Here is an 18962-nt window from a genome sequence, read left to right as displayed (position 1 = left end):
CTTCAATTCACTAACAAGGGAATCAAAATAAGAAACAACTACAGAATGGCGATAATATACTCCTTTGGTGATCAATCAGAGAATGATCACGGTGCTACTTGCGTAAAGCAGTTTGTGAAACTTTGGTCTCAGTACTCTCGGTGTCGGCAAGACCTACACTTTGTTGATACCAGATATCCATGATCTCCAATAATCTGTCACTTATTTCTTCAAGATCATCAATGGTGGACCTTACTAAGCCGCACGCCTTCATGATTTCATTGCTTGGGTGTACACCTTAATATTCAGCGATTTACGCATGGATGCCAAGTCATTCAATTTTGAAGCACACACAAGGACGACCAAAACTCAAAAGAGGCATAAATTAACAATCGGCTTTAGAAGTCTCTGTCCCAGCTCCATTCACCATACTTGTTGGCATGATTGTGCATTATGACATCAAAAGGCTTTCCTGTTGATGGGTGTAACTGACTGAACACTTCATAAGCATCATAGATCCAACAAGTTTTGAAATAGGTCTTGCAGCTTCTGGTGCGAGTCTTCCTGGTTCACTTCAGTGACCTCCACCAAGAGTTACTGCTGTTTTGGTGAATATAGTTGAAAAGTGTGGTAGTCTCTGTGATGCTACGGCCATGTTTCAGATGACTGGTAGACTGTTGTTTAGATCATGCTTATCGTACTTGCTCCTTTTAGAGCCACTACTCTTCCCAGTTTCTGGCTAGAGATCTTTTCTGCTTGTCTGCTTTCCAGAATGGCAATTATTGACACAATGTCTGCCAATCCTGGTTCCGTAGAACCCCAAACTCCTTCTAAATCTGCCACTGAAAGAGCTATATCCCATAGTAACTAAGCTAACTCTTACAGCTGTGATGTTTAATATCTATTAAATGTAAAAATATTTGTTGTAATGTACATCCAGCAAAATAGACTCAACTTTGTGACTCACCAGACACAAAAGCATATGATGTAACAGGGGCGTAGGAAGCATTCTAGGACTGGTCGGGCCTAACGCGCGCTAAGAGGTGTGGTAAAGTCACGTGATTTATCCTATTTAGCGTGTGCTAAATTGAAAACAGCATGGAGTTCACACAAATTATTATTATTACTACTGTGATTACTGAACCTCATTGGCCTTCCCAAAGAGTCGAAGCCTATTTTCTGACTTTGCTACAAACTGGTCATGAATGACATCCAGATCCAAATCACTATCGACATAGTCTTTATGCACATGAAGCACCATTAGATTATTGAATCTTTTCTGAGACATGGTAGTTCTTAGGTAGTTCTTAACACGTCTCAGTGCACTGAAGGATCTCTCCGAGGTGGCGTTGGTAGCTGGAATAACCAAAATCAGCTGCATGAGGCGGCATACTTGACTCAATAAGGACCTCTGACCAGATGACAAGCTGGAAAAGTAGCGCCTTAAATCAAATATTGTAACCTTCTCAAGTTTCTCTGTGTTCTTCTGGAAATGCAGACTAAATGTTACCAGCTGCCCTCTCAACTCTTCCTTGTCAAAATCATCGCCGTAGAAGGCACATACTCGCTCCAGTTGTTCCTCCATTTCAAACTTGTACCTCGCAAGTGCTTCAGTATCATTATCTGCGTGTTTGTACTGCAATGCAGCAGTGATTAAGAGCGACTCTAAAGAGCTATGCATTCCATAGCCAGGTTGATCGAATCGTTCCTGGATGCAGTTGATTACGACATCGAGAGTCTCATTGTAGTATTGCAAGTAGTAAGAACGGACTGTTTCATGATGGTACCCATCTTCGCCTTCCTCAAATCTTCTAGGCCTCTTTCTCCGACGAGGCAACATGGGTTCTCCAATTTCCAATTCCTCCGCCTTCTTGTTGACATTCAGTCAAAACAACTCATACGACTGATCTGTACGCAAAGACTTCAATGTCTCTAGACTCATTCTAGTAACTTGCTGTCCTTCTGCAGCAGACAAACCTTTATCCTGCAATGCTCTGCTGAGATTGTCGGTATGTCTCAAAACCATGTGACCTAGCATGGTGCCAAATAGATAATCAAATGTGTTCATTTGCGCTTCCACTCCACCAATTCTTGCTTTGGTTTCAGTGTCATGTGCAACTTCAATTGATTCCTGCCAGGTTTCTTGCAAGGCTTGAAAGTTCTCCAAAATGCTTGCAATTGAGTCAGCTCTAACTGTCCATCTTGTAGGACAAAGGACTCTAATTCCGGTGGCTGTACTTCCTGGCAAGTTTTCTTTCAATCTTAGAAAAATCCCCTCACGACGAGGTGAATACTTCAACAACTTTGTTATTTCGAAAGATACACCTAATGCATCTTTCAGGAGTTTAATCTGCTTCATTGTATCGCAGGCAGCTAAGTTCAATGAATGCCCATAGCAGTGTGTAAACAGTGCCCTTGGCTCGATTTCAAGTATTCTCCTGGCTACCCCACTTTTTGCTCCACTCATCGCACTGGCTCCATCGTAGCATTGCCCGCCTAATTTATTAAAACTGAAATTAAATCTCTCAAAAACATCCTTTATCGCAGTTGTCAAAGTCTGAGCATCTACGGATGGTACACCATACATTCCCAGGAATTGCTCATCAACATCAAACTCATAGGTAACCATTCTCACAACTACAGTAACTTGTTCTGTGTTGGCACAATCTCTTGTTTCGTCAATCATTATACTGAGAAATGGAGATTTGCGAAGATCATTTGCAATAACCCTCAACACATGTGACGACATCAACTCTACTATTTCATTTTGAATGTCAGGGCTCGTATAAGAATTGTCTTTCCTTGTCATCCATGAAGACAAATTGTCATCGTCTTTTGCTTTCATTCTAAGCAACTGGATAAAGTTTCCATCACTGTCGTCTCCATGGCCTCGTATTGCTAATCCTTGTCTAGCCAAATATCGTATTGAAGACAAAATATGATAGAAGGCAGCTCTATTTCTCCTCTTAGAGGTAGCATGCTCCTTAGAGAGCAGATTGCCAATATCCTTGGTCGTACTAGGAAGGGTAATTATAATTTCGGTGGCAGCCCGATGACAAGCTGATTTCTCATGATTCTTGAAAGATACTGTAGCATTTTTCCAATTTGTAAATCCTCTCCTAATCTGCAGTAGAAAAACTAGTGAAAACAATGGATGTCCAAGCGTAAACTCATGATTTGTGGCAACAATAATTGTGTGTACGTGATGTGTAGACTGTCAGAGTTTACGTCACCAAAAAAGGTACAAAAATTTGCAAAAATAACTGAAATGTAGCATATAATCTCATACCCTATCACTAACAACCTGGTTAAGCGAGGCATGACTTCATGCAAACCTGATCGCGAGGGAGTCTGGTATGAGACTACTGGAAAACAACTTGTACATGTACACAACTTACAAATGAGTCGTCAGCCGTTGGAATGTTGACCTTCTTCATGAAATGGGCTGACAAGCAGGTGTGACAATAGACGGCGTCATTCGTTTCATCGTAGTGGAGAAATGGCCATTTCTCAAACCAAGAAGGTTGGAAGCTTCTCAGTTTCGTTCCGTACGATCGCTTTGGAAACCTGAACGTTGCTGCAGACGGCTGATGCGGATGTGTTGCAATGACAATGTCGTCGTTATCAAAGCCGGACGCGGACGTCTGCCTTGCCATTTTGCTACCTGGGCATGCTCAGTAGATGTCTCGTGACAGACGACTCTAGACATCGAGGCAACATGGATACAATAGAGTCAGGAGCATATACGGAGATAGAAGCTCCTGTTCGAAGTACATATATCAATAAATAATATATTTAATCGCCTATACCTAAACCGGAAGTTTACGGCAATCGTTCGCTTGCTGAAGTCCATATTTCCAAAAGTTGTCGGGCCATGGCCCGACCGGCCCGACCCGTTCCTACGCCCCTGTGTAATCTAGTGGTAAACATAAAAACAATCTATGCATACTACCTTACTTTGCATCATGGTATCGTACAAATCTGTGCTATTCGTCTGTGTGTTCTTGTCGAAAAGTAAACCTTTGGAAGGCTAAAGATTCGAAACAAAAAATTGGAATACAAATTGATGCGATCAACTATAGCAAATGTTTCTCAACAAACAATGCAATACCTGTTACATTAACAATTGAGCAGAATTGCACTACCGGTATGTCATCTGTTTGTTATCTAATTAATTTAAGTAGAGTTATTAATATTTTTGCACATTTTGAAAACACAGTACAGAAGGTAGTGTGAAAATGCAGTTAAATCAACAACAGTTGTCATAAAATAAGCTGCACAGTCACAAATGAAAACAAATGTACGGTAACTGTGTGTCTTAATAAGAATTCCCAATGAACAGATACTGGCATGTTTTCGGTAAGCACAAATGTAGACGGAGATGCTTGTTCCTGATCTACATCCTTTGAAAAACTTCTGATATCACGATGTAATATATGGTCTACATGAACATAGCTAGCCTGACCATTCACGTTTACAAGATAGTTGCTCAGTTCCAGTTTCTGAACTACTGTTCCAGAGAGCCACCGTCCCCGACTATCTTGTCTTGGGTTCCATACTGCCACTGCTTCTTCAGCTAACATCTCAGGATTTCTGTATGCAGCTTCTGTTTGGCTCTCCTGTCTGTCTCGAATCTCTCCTCCAACTGTAGGTTTAACAAAGCTTAGCCTTGTTCGTAAGAGTCTCTTCATTAGCAATTCGGATGGCATTTTTCCTGTTGAGGTATTAGGAGTCGACCTATGCTGCAGCAGTAGTATAGATATTTGATGTCGAATAGTACGTCCTTTAGGTCGTGCCTCCATAGATCTCTTGAAGATTTGAACTGCTCGTTCTGCTTGTCCATTGCTTGATGGGTGATATGGAAGTGTGAGTTGATGTTTGACACCATTTCCTTTCATGAACTCCTGAAATTCTACTGAACTGAATTGTGGACCATTATCTGTCACCAATCGTCCTGGAATGCCATGAAAACTGAAAACTCGCCTCATTACCTCTATTTTCCTACTATCGGTTGTACTAGTGCCCATTTCATGCACTTCCAACCATTTCGAATAAGCGTCAATCATAATAAGATAATGTTGACCTTCAAACTCCGCGAAATCTGCGTGAACTCTCTCCCAAGGTGCTGTGGGATACATCCATGTATGAGGAATACCAGCAGGCGGTTTATTTTTCGGACTTTGGCAAATTTCACATTTCTTACACAATTCTTTCAACGTCATGTTCAAACTCGGCCACCAGATATACGATCTAGCTAATGCTTTCATTCGATTTGAACCTAAGTTGTTTTCATGAAGATCTGCTAGAACTCTTGACTGTAGTTATTGCGGTATTATCACACGTGTTCCCCAAAGTAAACAGTTCTCTTCAACGCTAAGTTCATCTGACCGTCGTGAGTAGAGTTGTAACCTTGGATCCATGTGACATTTCCAGTTTCATCCAGACAATGTATACTGGTATGCCCGTCTCAAAATTGGATCCGCTTTAGTCTCTTGTGCTACTTCTGCTGCTGTTACAGGTATATTCTCACAGCAATCCACATAGTACAATTCCTGGTTAGGGTCTATGACATTCACTTCCATTGCAGTCGAAACAGCATATCTGCTTCCTTATTCTCCTCTCCAGCCATATACGCCAGGTTGTACTCATATGCACTTAAAATTAGTGCCCACCTCTGCAGCCTTGCTACTGCTAACGCCGGGATACCCTGTTTAGGTCCCAAATTTTTGACCAAAGGCTTGTTTGTGATCTGTCGCCAATGTAAATCTTTGGCCAATGAGGAACTTGTGGAAATGACGAACGCCAAAAGTTATTGCCAGTGCTTCACGCTCTATTTGGGCGTAGCCCTTTTCTGCTGATGACAGTGCCCGTGAAGTAACTGCTACCGGTCTCTCCGATCCATCCTCAAACTCGTGACTCAAAAGGGCTCCTATTCCATATAGGGATCGATGCGTCACATTTGAGCTTGACTGGTCGAGACAAATCATAATGCGTAAGAAAACCAGACTTTAATAACTTGTTCTTTGCTGCATTGAATGCGGCCCTGTGTTTCCTTGTCTATCTCCACTGTTTTCCTTTTTGAAGTAACTCATGCAATGTTTGTAGAGTATTTGACAGATTTGGTAAAAAAATGGCTGTAATAGTTCAACAGCCCCAGAAATGCCTTCAACTCAGTCACATTTCTTGGCTCAGGTGCTTCCCTGATAGCCTTGACCTTGTCTTCTGTATGTTTCAGACCTTCGTGATCTACCCTGTGACCTAAGTATGTGACCTCTGCCTGACCGAATTCACATTTGTCCTTCTTTAGCCGGACTCCTCTTTGCTTTAGGCGTTGTAATACTTGCCTCACTCTTGCATCGTGCTCAGCATCAGTTGAACCGACAATCAGTATGTCATGAAAAGGAACAACAAACTCCTGGTATTCCAGACAATATTATATCCATCGTTTTCTGAAAAATACTCGGTGCTGTTCGTATGCCAAAAGGCACTTTGGTATAAGTAAACAAACCCTTTTTAGTATTTATAGTTAAATACTGTTGGCTTCCGGTATCCACTTCCATTTATTGGTAAGCTTGCTTTATGGTTACTTTATGGTTACTTTGGTTACTTTGATTACTTTGGTTACTATGGTTGCTTTATGGTTACTTTGTAGTCACCACACAATCTGCTATTGCCGTCAGATTTCCTCACCACTACTATAGGTGAAACCCACTCGCTTTGTTCTACAGGTGTCAGTACTCCTTCTTTGACTAAGCGATTGATTTCAATATCCACTTTAGCTTGTAACGCAAATGGTACTGCTCTTGCCTTATGAAAGACTGGCCTGGCATTGGCACTGAAAGTAATTTTCGCTTGCACTCCTTGCAGCTTTCCCATTCCTTCCTTGAATAACTCAGGAAACTCCTGTACGGGATCCAGGACATTCAAGCTAAATAAGGATGCCCAGTCCAACTTGAGTCGTGACAACCAATTCCTGCCAATTACTGCTGGCTTATTTGCAGCATTGACGACAACTACTCTACCTCGTATTTGTTGATCTCCATAGCGTACTGGTACTACAGCTTCTCCGCGTACAGACAATGTCTGTCCACAATATGACTGTAATTTCATGTTGCTGCTCTGGAGTTTGACCTGAGATAGTTGTTTCTCATAGGTCTCCTTGGTAATCGCGGTAATAGTTGCACCCGTGTCAACAATCAGTTCTAATTCTTGCTCAGCTACAGTCATATTGACTTTGATTGCATCCTGACTTCCTAGACCATAAAGTGAACATACTTCCTCTTCTTCCGATTGTAACGTGGCTTGCTTCTGGTACTTTGTATTCTTGGTACCCGCTGCTCCGCTCCCGTTCTTGAAATCGCCTTGCTTCTTACTTCGGCAGGCTTTTGCGATATGTCCCTTCTTGTGACATAAATAGCCCTCTCTTGATTTCATGTAACACTTATTAGGAACGTGCCCCTTGCCATTGCATCTGTAGCATACTTTCATATCAGACTGTGTTTCCTTTAACCTCCCACTGCTACTACTTTGCATGCTAAACGCCGTCTCGTGGTCTGTTGTTGATCCGTGTCTGCGCGTGTCTCCTCGCAAAGCTATCGTTTCTTGTCTTGCAGACTCAAAAGCTTGCGCAATTCCTACTGCTCCATCAAGGGTTAAGTCAGTTTCCGCCAGAACTTTCTGCTGTAGGGCTTCCACTCGTAATACACACACGAATTGGTCCCTCAACGCAACTGACAACTCGTCTCCGAACTCAGTGTCTAGCTAGACGACGCAATTCTGACAAGAACACCGTAACAGTCTCACCTTTCTGTTGTCTCTTGTAATAACGGAATCGCTCGGCTATAACAATCTTGTTTGGCTCGTAATGATTTCTCAGTTGCTGAATGATCTCATCAAGCTCCAAATCTTGCGGTTGGCGAGGTCGTACCAAGACAAACTGTAGGTCGATGCACCCACAGCCGTGAGAAAGATTGCCTTCCTACGAGCTACGTGCTCGTCTCCTATCGATACTGCGTTTGCCAGGCAGTAAAGCTCGAACCTTTTCTTGTATTCGTCGATGCTTTCTACTCCTGCTCGGAATTCGCCCAATAACCCGTGTTTCAAATTCGTGGCTGCACTCGCCATCCCTCGTCGCCACTGTTGTGTCGTTACCGTCTATTTATTGGTTCTATTGCATCTCGCTTACAGTGTCTACGCAATACTACACCAGACTACACAAGACTGGCTAACCACATGCCACACTAATATATAGTGTCATATTCTATAAGTATGCTAATGAGGACTAGGAGTAGTCCCATAGTCCCTTACTCTACTACCCCATGCAAGCAACTCATACGATGGAGATGCAGATCACAGTTGACGTCCATACAAAATAGCAACAAGTTACATCTGACGTGAATCAAGTGTAATTTGTTTTTGCATTTAACTACCTTAACTATTAGATATACCAACTTTTACTCAACAGCAAAAGCGGAACATTCATGCATAAAGAATATATACGTACGTATTACTACTTATTGTAGTAGAACAGTTGCGTTGCCAGAAAACATGCAAATATCATCGCATGCAATTAGCTCCGACATTGCATTGTTCAACACGGCAACGGATTGGAACGATCATCGTTTATATAATGGCCACTGCAGCTTCCTTTTCTGTGACACGCTCCTCAAATCAGAGGATAGCGTTGCCTTCTCTACAGTGCACTACCAAATGATCTAATAGACACGGATAAATGTTACATGTATTATGTCATAGATTTAATTATTTGTAGTGACACTACAAATATGCTTCAAAATTTAGATCTTAATTATCTAGGTAATACAGTGCATTTTCCAACAATTTGCACATTACCATGGAAACGGCAACCATGAGTTAATGACAGCGATCATAATTCACAGTCGTTGAACATTATAACGGCGCTGTAGGCAGCAATGACGTTTACATTGACTTGTAACAATAATTAGGTTATCACGTACGGGAGTGTCACGGCAACTTTTGCTATTTTCTGCGTTTGAAGCGTACTGCAAATGCAATCGCTTAAAAAATTGAAATTTTAGAGAATGGTCTCACTTTGTGAAGCTAAATATTACGTCCGAAAGGTCGTCTTCGAGTCTGTTTGAGGAGAGTCTGTTTGAGGAGAGTCTGTTTGAGGGGAGTCTGTTTAGAAGGCAAGGCTAGAGAACGACCTGGCCTTAAGCAAGCACTCATATTGTACGTGCATGTATACTGATCCTGCAATGGTCGCACTAACGGCTTTTAGAGCTTCTTAGAGTAGCAGTAGTTAAACACCGCTGGTCTAATCCTTGGGAAACATTGTAGAGTGTCAACGCTTAATTAGCGCCAGTACAAAACCTTAACCGTTCGACCTTTCTAGAATAATCGTTGCTGTTGTTTTACAGCCTTTGTTAACTTTTCGTTTACTTTTTAGCCTTTCTTGAGAGAGGAAATTACGGTAATTATAAGAATTTGAACATAATCATCGTAAACAAACGCCCATGCTATGGTGTGATCAACATGTTATGTCTCTAGAAATTTGCAGTTTTTCGTTAAACAATTTTAATGGATTCTTCAGAATTGTCTAGAGATTAGATTTGCAAATATCAGGACTTGTGCTCTCAAGATTTGCAGCCGTGGTCAAAAGCAACATATATAGTTAGGTCAAACACTGTTGAACCGGCGTGAGATAGCACGGCCACATTTTACACGTGTCAGATATCAGAATATTACATAATAATTTACTTGAGAAAATGTTACTTGACACAATGTTACCTGAAAAAATGTTGAAATGATGATTCACTTGAAAACAATGAACTGGCCTGCCTCATGGCGATATGCCAGCATCATTTTGGCGTTTTTACCTTTTCATTGCAAAGTCAAACTCATTTTTCAAGTCTAACTTTTAGTTTTAGTTTCAACGATCGCGAGAATGCACGTGGCGTTGCCCATTCCCAGCCGATGTGACATGATCGCGACCACTTGATAAGCGGCTCACTCTGGATATCACGAGAAGCAAAAGTGAGATTAGCTAAAACGAGATGAGTTGACACTGTCACAGCAACAAAATCTGGTGCAAACGACATCAAGCCTCGCTGTCTCCTCGAAGTTCCAGACCGTCTCCCAAAAGAAATGGGAGACGGTCTGGATCAACTTCTGATCAAACCGAGTTCGGAAGTTATCTGAGTCAGCCAATCAGCAAGCTGCCGCCACTAAAGTGGCGGCCAATGAACGTTGAGAGTTCTGTAATAACATGCACGGCTTCTGGCAAAGGCGTTCCACAACAACAGCTCGTAATTGATGGCATAAACGTGCGCGTCTTTCATGATATAAAACTGCACTGGACCGTGCCTTTGAAACAACGCCAAGGCTCTAGAAATTGATTCAATGCATCCTGAACAGCGGACCACTGCAGCTTTGCCGCCATCGCAGTTCATTACCACCCACCTTGTTTGAGCACACTTCTAGAATGTAGTAATCGATCTCCTACTGTCACAACGGGTGGCATAGCGCTGTTATCTAAAGAGCTGTTTTTGACTGTTACAAACCCTTCCATTTCTCTTAAGTAACTACGCCTACTTCCGAAGTCGGTTTGATCAAAAGTTGATCCAGGCTGTCTCCCATTTCTTTTGGGAGACGGTCTGGAACTTCGAGGCTAGCCTAGCTGCTACAAACAACAACAGCAACAACCGAACAGACAATTGCAGTAATACAAAATGAGAACAGAACACATAGTATCATGTGCAATCAACAGAAGACATATTAATTATTTAGACGATTAATAGCCACAAATTGGAGATGTAGCAATTCTCAGCTCACTTATATAATTAGCCATATTCTTCACCAGAAGAGAGAGTCTTATTCAACCTACAAGGATCACACGTGCTGCACTTATCCTACTCTGTTTTGAATATTTTTATGAGTTCTCACTCTCTCACAATAATTATATTGATTCATTGAGCACAATAGCAGAATGCAAAGGAAGCTGGCAATATTGTACACGCACTATAAGTTTTTGTCCGAGAAGCTGAACAGAGCGATCGGATCAAGAGCGGCGGATCGAGACAGTGCGACATGTACGGAGATCGCCGTACCACTTTTAAGATCTAACTAAACTAAACTAAACGCCGCTGTTAGCACGAGCACAGGACGCAGTATCCAAGGGCGTTGCCCTTCTTGCCGCCGCGGGTTGCCTGCTGGTATCTGCATGGATCATATAAATGACAGCGAGTGTGAAGAGTTAAGCTGGATTTTTAGAGTCAGACGAAAACATCTTGGACATTGTAGGAGTCGAAGGTCAAGACACGTACGTACAGACGACGATGCTAGGTGAAGGTTGCGACAGTTCAGATGAACCAGACTCGTTCATCCCAATCTCTAGCAACACCACTCTAACTCACTTGTGTCGTCGCTTACGCAGCTCTTGGCAATCCACACATACACACACGCGCGCGCACGCACGCACACACACACAAAAAAACACACGCACACACACACACACACACACACACACAGACACACACACACACACACACACACACACACACACACACACACACACACACACACACACACACACACACACACACACACACTGGTGGGGTCACATAAATTTTAACAGTCAGGCATTGGAGGGTCGAAAGTCGTCTAAGACACATTTTGTAGGGGTTACATATTCTTAAGTTTGTAGTCTTGGGCAAATATTGCCAACCCCCTATATACTTCATAATGACAGTCCCCTTCTGTAGTGTACACGTACTTGGAAAACCGTAGACTCGTATACCCAGAAACAGACCTCTGTCGCGCGCTCGTTCAATTCACGTGCTCGACCACGTGATGGCTCATTCTCGCGACGGGACCGAGCCCATTGTTGATAGTAAGCATGTTGGTCTCGTTTACAACTGCAGAGAACTTAGTTAATCTTCAATGCTACAGCAAATGTGCCGACACCTCGCTAGAAATAGGTTGGTGGGATGAACTATGATTGACGCCAAACTGTGTCTAGCTAGAAAGGACAGCTTTAGACATTAGTCAGAAATGGGAGGGGCTGTCTGCGCGAGACAGCGCAATAGCCGCGCTAAATTATTATTCCGCGTGTTGTCACACGTGCTTCCACATGTGCTTTGGCATCCGGGAATTTGCATTCTTGTAGCTAAAACCTGACGTGGCAAAACCTCGTGACTACGGGTCATTGGTCAAGTCTTTGAGAGATTCTGTAAGAAAAATTGATTGCAACAATAGCTGATAAGTGATTGTGTGATCGTTTGTGCCAGTGAACGTTCTGAGAAACTTCAGCGCAAAAAGCATGAAACGAAATGTCGCTCAAGCTGCGCGGAACAAAGAATGGGAGGAGGTTCGACGACTGGTTGAACAAGGAGAGAACGTGAATACTGTGGATGGAGGTGTTAGACGCACTGCTCTACATTATGGCGTCATCTGGGAAAATCTCGAGAATTGTTCGTTCTTAGTTACTGTCACGAGGTGTGAACGTCAATCCGACAGACAAGGATGGAAATCAGCCTCTTCATGCCGCTGCTCGTCGTAAGAACGCCGATATTTGTCAACTGTTAGTTGATCACCACGCCGATGTTACTTCTGTCAACAATGACGGTGACACGTCACTTCTTATAGCTGCTAGTTGTTCAGATGATTCTGTCCCTTTGTGTTGTCCATTGATAACAAAGGAAAGTCTAAATTTAGTACATCGTCATGGTAACTGCGCTTTCTACATAGCCGTTAGAAGAGGTTACAGTCAAGTTGTCAAGATGTTACTGGATTGGGGAGCTGATACAAATTCAGAGAATGACAATGGACAAACACCATTACATGCAGCAGGTGGTGGAGAGAAAGACTATCCTGAATTGTGTTCTTTTCTACTAAAACATAAAGCTAAGATTGATGCAGTGGATAAAGATGGAAACCATCCACTGCACTTGCCATGTAAACGAGGTCATACAAGAACAAGTCATTTGTTGGTCTCTAATAGAGCAGATGTAAATGCAGTGAATGTAACTGGACAAACACCACTACATACAGCAGCCGGTGGAGACAAGGACTCTCCTGAATTGTGTTCTTCTCTACTAGAACATAAAGCCACGATTGATGCAGTGGATAAAGATGGCAACCAACTACTACACTTGGCCTGCAAGCAAAGGCATTTTGCAACTGCAAATTTATTTCTATCTTATGGGGCTGGTGTGACTGCCCTAAACAAGCAAAAGAAGACCTCCACATTTGGCAAGCTATTCCATATTGAAATCTGTTAAAGTGGATGGTGGTAGTTATTCTCTGCATATAGCAGTTAAAGATGGTGACATTTGAACTGTTCAACTATTAGTGGATTGTGGAGCAGATGTAAATGCATTGACTAAAAGTAGACAAACACCACTACACACAGCAGCTGGTGGTTACAGAGAGTGCCCTGAATTGTGTTCTATTCTACTAGAGCATAAATCTAAGATTGATGCAGTGGATGAAGATGGCAACCAACCATTACACTTGGCATGCCAGCGAATGTATTTTGCAACTGTAAATTTATTACTATCTTATGGGGCTGATGTGACTGCTCTAGACAAGCAAAAAAGAAGACCTTTACATTTGGCAAGTAAATCCATATTGAAAACTAGCTTGTATATGGATGATCTTGGTCTTATAGTAGTAGATCATGATCATGATGGTAGTCGTGCTTTGAGTTATGCTGTGCATAAAGCAGCTGAAGGTGGTGACATTCAAACTGTTCAACTATTAGTGGATTGTGGAGAAAATGTAAACGCATCAAATAAACTTGGACAAACACCACTATATAAAGCAGCTGGTGGTTACAGAGAGTGCCCTGAATTGTGTTCTATTCTACTAGAGCATAAAGCTAAGATTGCTGTAGTGGATAAAGATGGAAACCATCCACTGCACTTGGCTTGTAAACGAGGTCATACAAGAACAAGTCGTTTGTTGGTCTCTAATAGAGCAGATATAAATGCAGTGAATAAAACTGAACAAACACCACTACATACAGCAGCCGGTGGAGAGAAAGACTATCCTGAAATGTGTACTTCTCTACTAGAACATAAAGCCACGATTGATGCTGTGGATAAAGATGGCAACCAACCACTACACTTGTCATGCAAGCAAAGGCATTTTGCAACTGCAAATTTATTTCTATCTTATGGGGCTGATGTGACTTCTCTAAACAAGCAAAAAAGAAAACCTCTACATTTGGCAAGTGATTCCATATTGAAATCTGCTAAAGTACGTGATGGTAGTCATGCTTTGCATATAGCAGTTAAAGATGGTGACATTCAAACTGTTCAACTATTAGTGGATTGTGGAGCAGATGTAAATGCATTGACTAAAAGTAGACAAAAACCACTGCACACAGCAGCTGGTGGTTACAGAGAGTGTCCTGAATTGTGTTCTGTTCTACTAGAGCATAAAGCTAGGATTGATGCAGTGGATGAAGATGGCAATGAACCACTACACTTGTCATGTGAGTCTGGTTTACCATCAACAGTTAAACAACTGTTGGATTGCAATGCTGATGTGTTTGCTACCAATAATTTTCATTAAACTGCTCTTCATAAAGCTGCTTGTGGCAGGAATGATTGGCTCAAGGTTTCTGCAATGCTCATAGCAAAGGGAGCTAGCGTAAATGCTACAGACGGCAATGGAGCTACACGTCTACAGGTTGCATTTCAGAAAGCAAATATTGACACAGTTGACGTGTTAGTTAAAAACGGTGCTGATCGAAGTGCACTGAATGTAAGAACAAAAGTGATTGTATGTTTCATGTAGACTGATTGCTGTTGTGTTTAGTCTGATGATGACGAAAGCAACGTCTCTGCTGGTGAGTATTCTAGTTAATTATTTGTTTTGTAGGCGTATTGACTTTGATAGTTTGTGTTGTCACTTAAAAATTGTTACTTAAATGTGTTTGAATTATTTTAGGTGTCAGGAATGTTAAGGCTACAACAACTATGACGGAAGAATCAACAGAAGAAAATATAACTGGTGACTGGTTTACAATGCTAGAACATTACCTACCTATATATAGACAAACACCTTGTGTCTTTCTATCAGTTTACCTATCTGCTTGTTCTTTTGCTAATTTGTTTCATATTTTTCTGTTTGTTCGTTGTCTGTTTGGTCTCCTTTTATATGTTGTAGATTTGAGCTTTGGTTTGTCTGGCAAATGTTTGGTAGCTGACTTTTTTGTCTCATAAAGACTTCGAAGTGGTTGTTAATTAGAATGATCTTTAAGAAAAATGTGGTTGTCAGAATCTCCTTGAACTATTTAAATATCATGCTTTTGTTTGTTTGGTTACTGTGTTCTAGCAACAGCTGGTTGTTGTTTTACGAGACTTTTGGATAATCATGTTGCAGTTTGGTTGTTATGTTTTCCTAATTTGTTTATCTGCATGTGGCTGGTGGCGTTACATCTAGTGCAAAGTGTGCTAGTATAGCTAAGTCATGACATTTAGTGCAAAGTGTGTTAGTGTAGGTCATGACGCAATATAACAGTTAGACATTGGACAAAATTTAATCAATGATCAATAACAAATCGGGTTTGTCAAATAGGACGTTTCAGCAGTTGTCTGCATTGATTTGGACGTGTTTCTTGGTTCGTAGTGTCGATAAAGTCAGATTACGCAGCTTTAGAAGTGTGGTTTTTAGGGTAAGTGATTTTATTCTTGAGATTCTGTTGTGTTGTGGTAGTTTACTGTTTACTTGAAACAACTTTTTAACTTAGGCATAAGTCTTAAATTGGTGATTTACTGTTCCCTCACAGAGATGAAACAAGTGAAGCCAATAGCTACATTGGAGATAATGGTTGGTCCTGAGTTTGGACGCTACAGTTCAGGCAGTTTGTCCATTTTGATTCCCGAAGGTGCTGTGAGCGAACCAGTCAACCTTAACATGCATATGTATGTTGACGAAAGACTAATACCACCTTCTGCCTCAGTCAATGATGGATACATTTTGAGTCCGTTTTATGCCTTTGAACCTCGTGGATTAACATTTCTCAAACATGTCCAAGTATACTTTGCCCCACCGATTGATTCGAAAGGATGGCATTTGTCACTCATGAGAGCTATGTGCAATACTTCTACGTCGTCTCAATCGTGGCAGCCGAAAGCCATAGTGACAATCAATTCTGATTTGGACGAAGTGAATGTTGATGGCGTAGACTGTGAGTATGACCTTGCCAGTGGTACATTGAATGTAAATCACTTGTGTTGGCATTGGTGGTTCGGAAAGCCTGTTGACATGTTTATGGCTTCGAAAACAATGCGTTTTTCTGTGTTTGGTTATCAAGAGAGACCATTATTTAATATTTGGAATCTCACTATTCAGTGCCATGACAGTTGCCGTGAAGTTATTGAGGTGTGTTGATAAATGATGTTATGAGTTGATATCCCAGTTGATTATAACATTGTGAAATTTCCTTGTGGTGGTACGATATGAAACGTGATGAAAGTAGTGCGTCACCAGAGCGTCATGTCCTATGTTTGAATCGAGAAATGAAAATAGACTCTAGAGACGACATTGAATTTAGCATTACAGATGGTGATAGGGAAGCTACTTCACAGCCACCGGTATTACTGTATGCTTGCAGTTACAGTAGTGTGGTTTCTAATGCATTTGGTTTTCAGACTGTAGCTGCTGCTAAATTCTGGGACAACTGGAAATGTCTAGACGTGAAATATGACGTACTGTGGAGTTCAAGCATGGTGATGCCCATCCCTCAAACAGATGCATGGTAGATATTAAGCCGGTCAATGAAACACTTCGTCTAAAAGTTACTCCTCGTCTTGTTCAGGACATTCAGGATGGCAGAGTGAGTGAGACTTTATCTGGATCAACTAGTTTTGTATTATACATAATAAAGCTGTCGTCCTCATGTACTATTTGTAATACTAGAGTGCATCTCCAGGAACACTGACTTTGATCACATATTTCGCAATTTGTTCTGTAGATAGTTCTGGTGTAAAAGAGAAAGAGAGTCGGGGCCATATTAAATCTAATTGCATGTATTTTGGGTTGGGCTTATGTCAAATCTATCTAACTTAGTTATGCACACTAGTTGTGCCAAACTGTGAAATGGCTATCCATGCAGGCAATTATCCTATAAGAATAAGATCTGAGTTTGCACTGAAAGTGAAACATTCATAATGAAGTGGCATGCATTGTCTAAACCTGTGATAGTGAGTACTGAATTTATTTGGTTTGTTGACTGATGGACTGATCAATTGACAATGACATATGTGATGATTGCTGCATAAGTAGTCTATTTTAGAACTATTCTTGCCTATTAGTTCAATGCATGCTAACAACTAAGATGTGTGTGTGTTGTGTGTGTGTGTGTGTGTGTGTGTGTGTGTGTGTGTGTGTGTGTGTGTGTGTGTGTGTGTGTTATGTAGTTATCACTTAACAAAGTTTGTTTTATAACTAGGAGCGTGATGCACCAATAGAACCACAACAACCACTAACAGTTAGAGCAAAGGGCAAATGTACAGCCGATGATGTTGTGAACGTAGCTGAAAAAATGTGACATTGTTGGAGAAGGCTTGTGTTGAAATCATCAGCTGACTTTTTCATAGACAAGACAGGAGTGATAGAAAGAGAAAACAATGATTGTTTTATGCAAACTGTAACAGCATTGAAAATGTGGATTGATGAATATGGTGACAAAGCAAGTCGGACGGCAATAATCAGTGCAATGTGCAGCATTGATGCTAGACGCCAGGCTGAGACTGTATTTGATAACAGTTTGGTAGAGCATGTCTGCCGACGTCAATAATTGTGTTTTGTGCACTGAACAGGCACCAAGAAGAATACTTAGCAATGACACAGTACCGATTGAAATACAATAAATGATTACATTTTGTAAATTTCGATGTACATGTGCATCCACTATTAAAACGTTTGCATTGTATATACGCATTCCAGCTTAAAAATTTTGAGATGCAGTGCTTCTCCGCTGTTCTCCGTTGCCAGCGTTTAGACACGTTAGCATGCAGTGGTAGATCTTGGCGGGGACCCAAGGGGCCCCAGCCTCTCATTGCTATCTATTACGAGGTTGCAATGTCTTTGCTTGTTTTCCTACGGGCCGGATTTGGCAATTCGCTAATTTTTCCGTGTTCACCCGTTTTTCCATAGTCTAGTGGCTAAAAACAGCAATATCCCGCCATAGTAGGGCAGTTGGAGAAGCAGCTAGGGGCCGAGCATGGGGCTAAGCATGGCTTCCGCGTTTACTTCACCCAGCAAATTTTGCATGTAACGCATTTGCCATACTTTTCGGGAGAAGCTGATTAATTAAGAGACTCCCTAAATACTAAACGTTAGCGCACGGTACTTAACCACGTTTTTAGCTCACGCTAGAGCTGTCCACTGTCAATCCTCTAGTGTACCTGTTGTGTTGTCTTTGACGTCATTGTCTCAGATCAGGTAACTTTTTGGCATAGAAGCTGCTTGTGACGGGCAGTTCCACTAAGTCTATACTGATTCAGAAATCAAGGCACGGTAAGTTTCGTAAGTCTAGTGAAGCCTTCGAGTGTTTTTCTGTTTCTCTGAATGGCTGGGTAACGGTTCTACAGAAAACATTACAAGACACCTTAAGGACAGTTGGTAGCGTACGTTTCCCGACTTTACAAAGCGAAAGTTGGTGTAACTGAAATTACTCCTGTGCCAGATCTCTATTCATGCGCGTTGCCCAAAGTAGCTATTTTTTTGCAACAAACTTGACCATTCAGTTGAAACAAATGTCTGGATGCTCCTGTGTGTCTTGCTATGCATGTACAAAGATGTCGTTCATTAAATAAACTACTCGTTTCCATTGCATTTTTTGGAAAATGTTTTATGGCAGATGCGATTCCGAAAGCAGTTGGCTATTACAGAAATATTTATAGCAAATGGTATTATAAATGTTCTAAGTTTCTGGACTCTTGTGCTAGTGGTATCTGTCAAAATCCAGAGTTTGTGTCAAATTTGCTGAA

The 18962-nt window shown here is 41.5% G+C and overlaps 4 protein-coding genes across 4 annotated transcripts; 2 read left to right on the top strand and 2 right to left on the bottom strand.

Annotated features, from left to right (window-relative positions):
* Positions 1-1864: 1864 nt before the first annotated feature.
* On the bottom strand, positions 1865-3651 carry LOC134176603 (zinc finger MYM-type protein 1-like). The gene is made up of 2 exons (XM_062643299.1): positions 3378-3651; positions 1865-3103 (listed from the first exon to the last, which is right to left on the bottom strand). Exons 1-2 carry the CDS (start codon positions 3633-3635, stop codon positions 1865-1867), a joined length of 1497 nt encoding a protein of 498 aa, XP_062499283.1. The 5' UTR covers positions 3636-3651.
* Positions 3652-4241: 590 nt separating this feature from the next.
* Positions 4242-5201, bottom strand: LOC134176498 (uncharacterized protein K02A2.6-like). Its single transcript, XM_062643199.1, has one exon. The coding sequence runs from the start codon at positions 5199-5201 to the stop codon at positions 4242-4244; it is 960 nt and encodes a 319-aa protein (XP_062499183.1).
* A 6940-nt stretch (positions 5202-12141) lies between these two features.
* On the top strand, positions 12142-14426 carry LOC134176393 (serine/threonine-protein phosphatase 6 regulatory ankyrin repeat subunit B-like). The gene is made up of 4 exons (XM_062643096.1): positions 12142-12187; positions 12246-12513; positions 13296-14378; positions 14420-14426. Exons 2-4 carry the CDS (start codon positions 12278-12280, stop codon positions 14424-14426), a joined length of 1326 nt encoding a protein of 441 aa, XP_062499080.1. The 5' UTR covers positions 12142-12187; positions 12246-12277.
* Positions 14263-17890, top strand: LOC134189127 (uncharacterized). The gene is made up of 7 exons (XM_062657367.1): positions 14263-14455; positions 14565-14727; positions 14782-14812; positions 14914-14976; positions 15755-16562; positions 16620-16804; positions 17420-17890. Coding segments are annotated over exons 1-5 (864 nt in total). The 5' UTR covers positions 14263-14453; the 3' UTR covers positions 16360-16562; positions 16620-16804; positions 17420-17890.
* Positions 17891-18962: the final 1072 nt, after the last annotated feature.

This window comes from Corticium candelabrum, chromosome 1 (genome assembly GCF_963422355.1).
Source record: "Corticium candelabrum chromosome 1, ooCorCand1.1, whole genome shotgun sequence".
Taxonomy (NCBI): Eukaryota; Metazoa; Porifera; class Homoscleromorpha; order Homosclerophorida; family Plakinidae; genus Corticium; species Corticium candelabrum.
The sequence above is the reverse complement of the archived record's forward strand: the minus strand, read 5'-3'. Positions and strand labels throughout refer to the sequence as shown.

What these genes read in the sequence shown, in the direction of transcription:
- LOC134176603 (XM_062643299.1), bottom strand. Translation starts at nt 3,635, where the DNA reads ATGGCAAGGCAGACGTCCGCGTCCGGCTTTGATAACGACGACATTGTC. An exon ending in CAACGGCTGACGACTCATTT is followed by an intron (nt 3,104 to 3,377) that starts GTAAGTTGTGTA and finishes TTTCTACTGCAG; the next exon opens with ATTAGGAGAGGATTTACAAA.
- LOC134176498 (XM_062643199.1), bottom strand. Translation starts at nt 5,201, where the DNA reads ATGACGTTGAAAGAATTGTGTAAGAAATGTGAAATTTGCCAAAGTCCG.
- LOC134189127 (XM_062657367.1), top strand. An exon ending in CTGATCGAAGTGCACTGAAT is followed by an intron (nt 14,728 to 14,781) that starts GTAAGAACAAAA and finishes TGTTGTGTTTAG; the next exon opens with TCTGATGATGACGAAAGCAA. An exon ending in AACAGAAGAAAATATAACTG is followed by an intron (nt 14,977 to 15,754) that starts GTGACTGGTTTA and finishes GTTCCCTCACAG; the next exon opens with AGATGAAACAAGTGAAGCCA.
- LOC134176393 (XM_062643096.1), top strand. Translation starts at nt 12,278, where the DNA reads ATGAAACGAAATGTCGCTCAAGCTGCGCGGAACAAAGAATGGGAGGAG. An exon ending in TCTTCATGCCGCTGCTCGTC is followed by an intron (nt 12,514 to 13,295) that starts GTAAGAACGCCG and finishes TGACATTTGAAC; the next exon opens with TGTTCAACTATTAGTGGATT.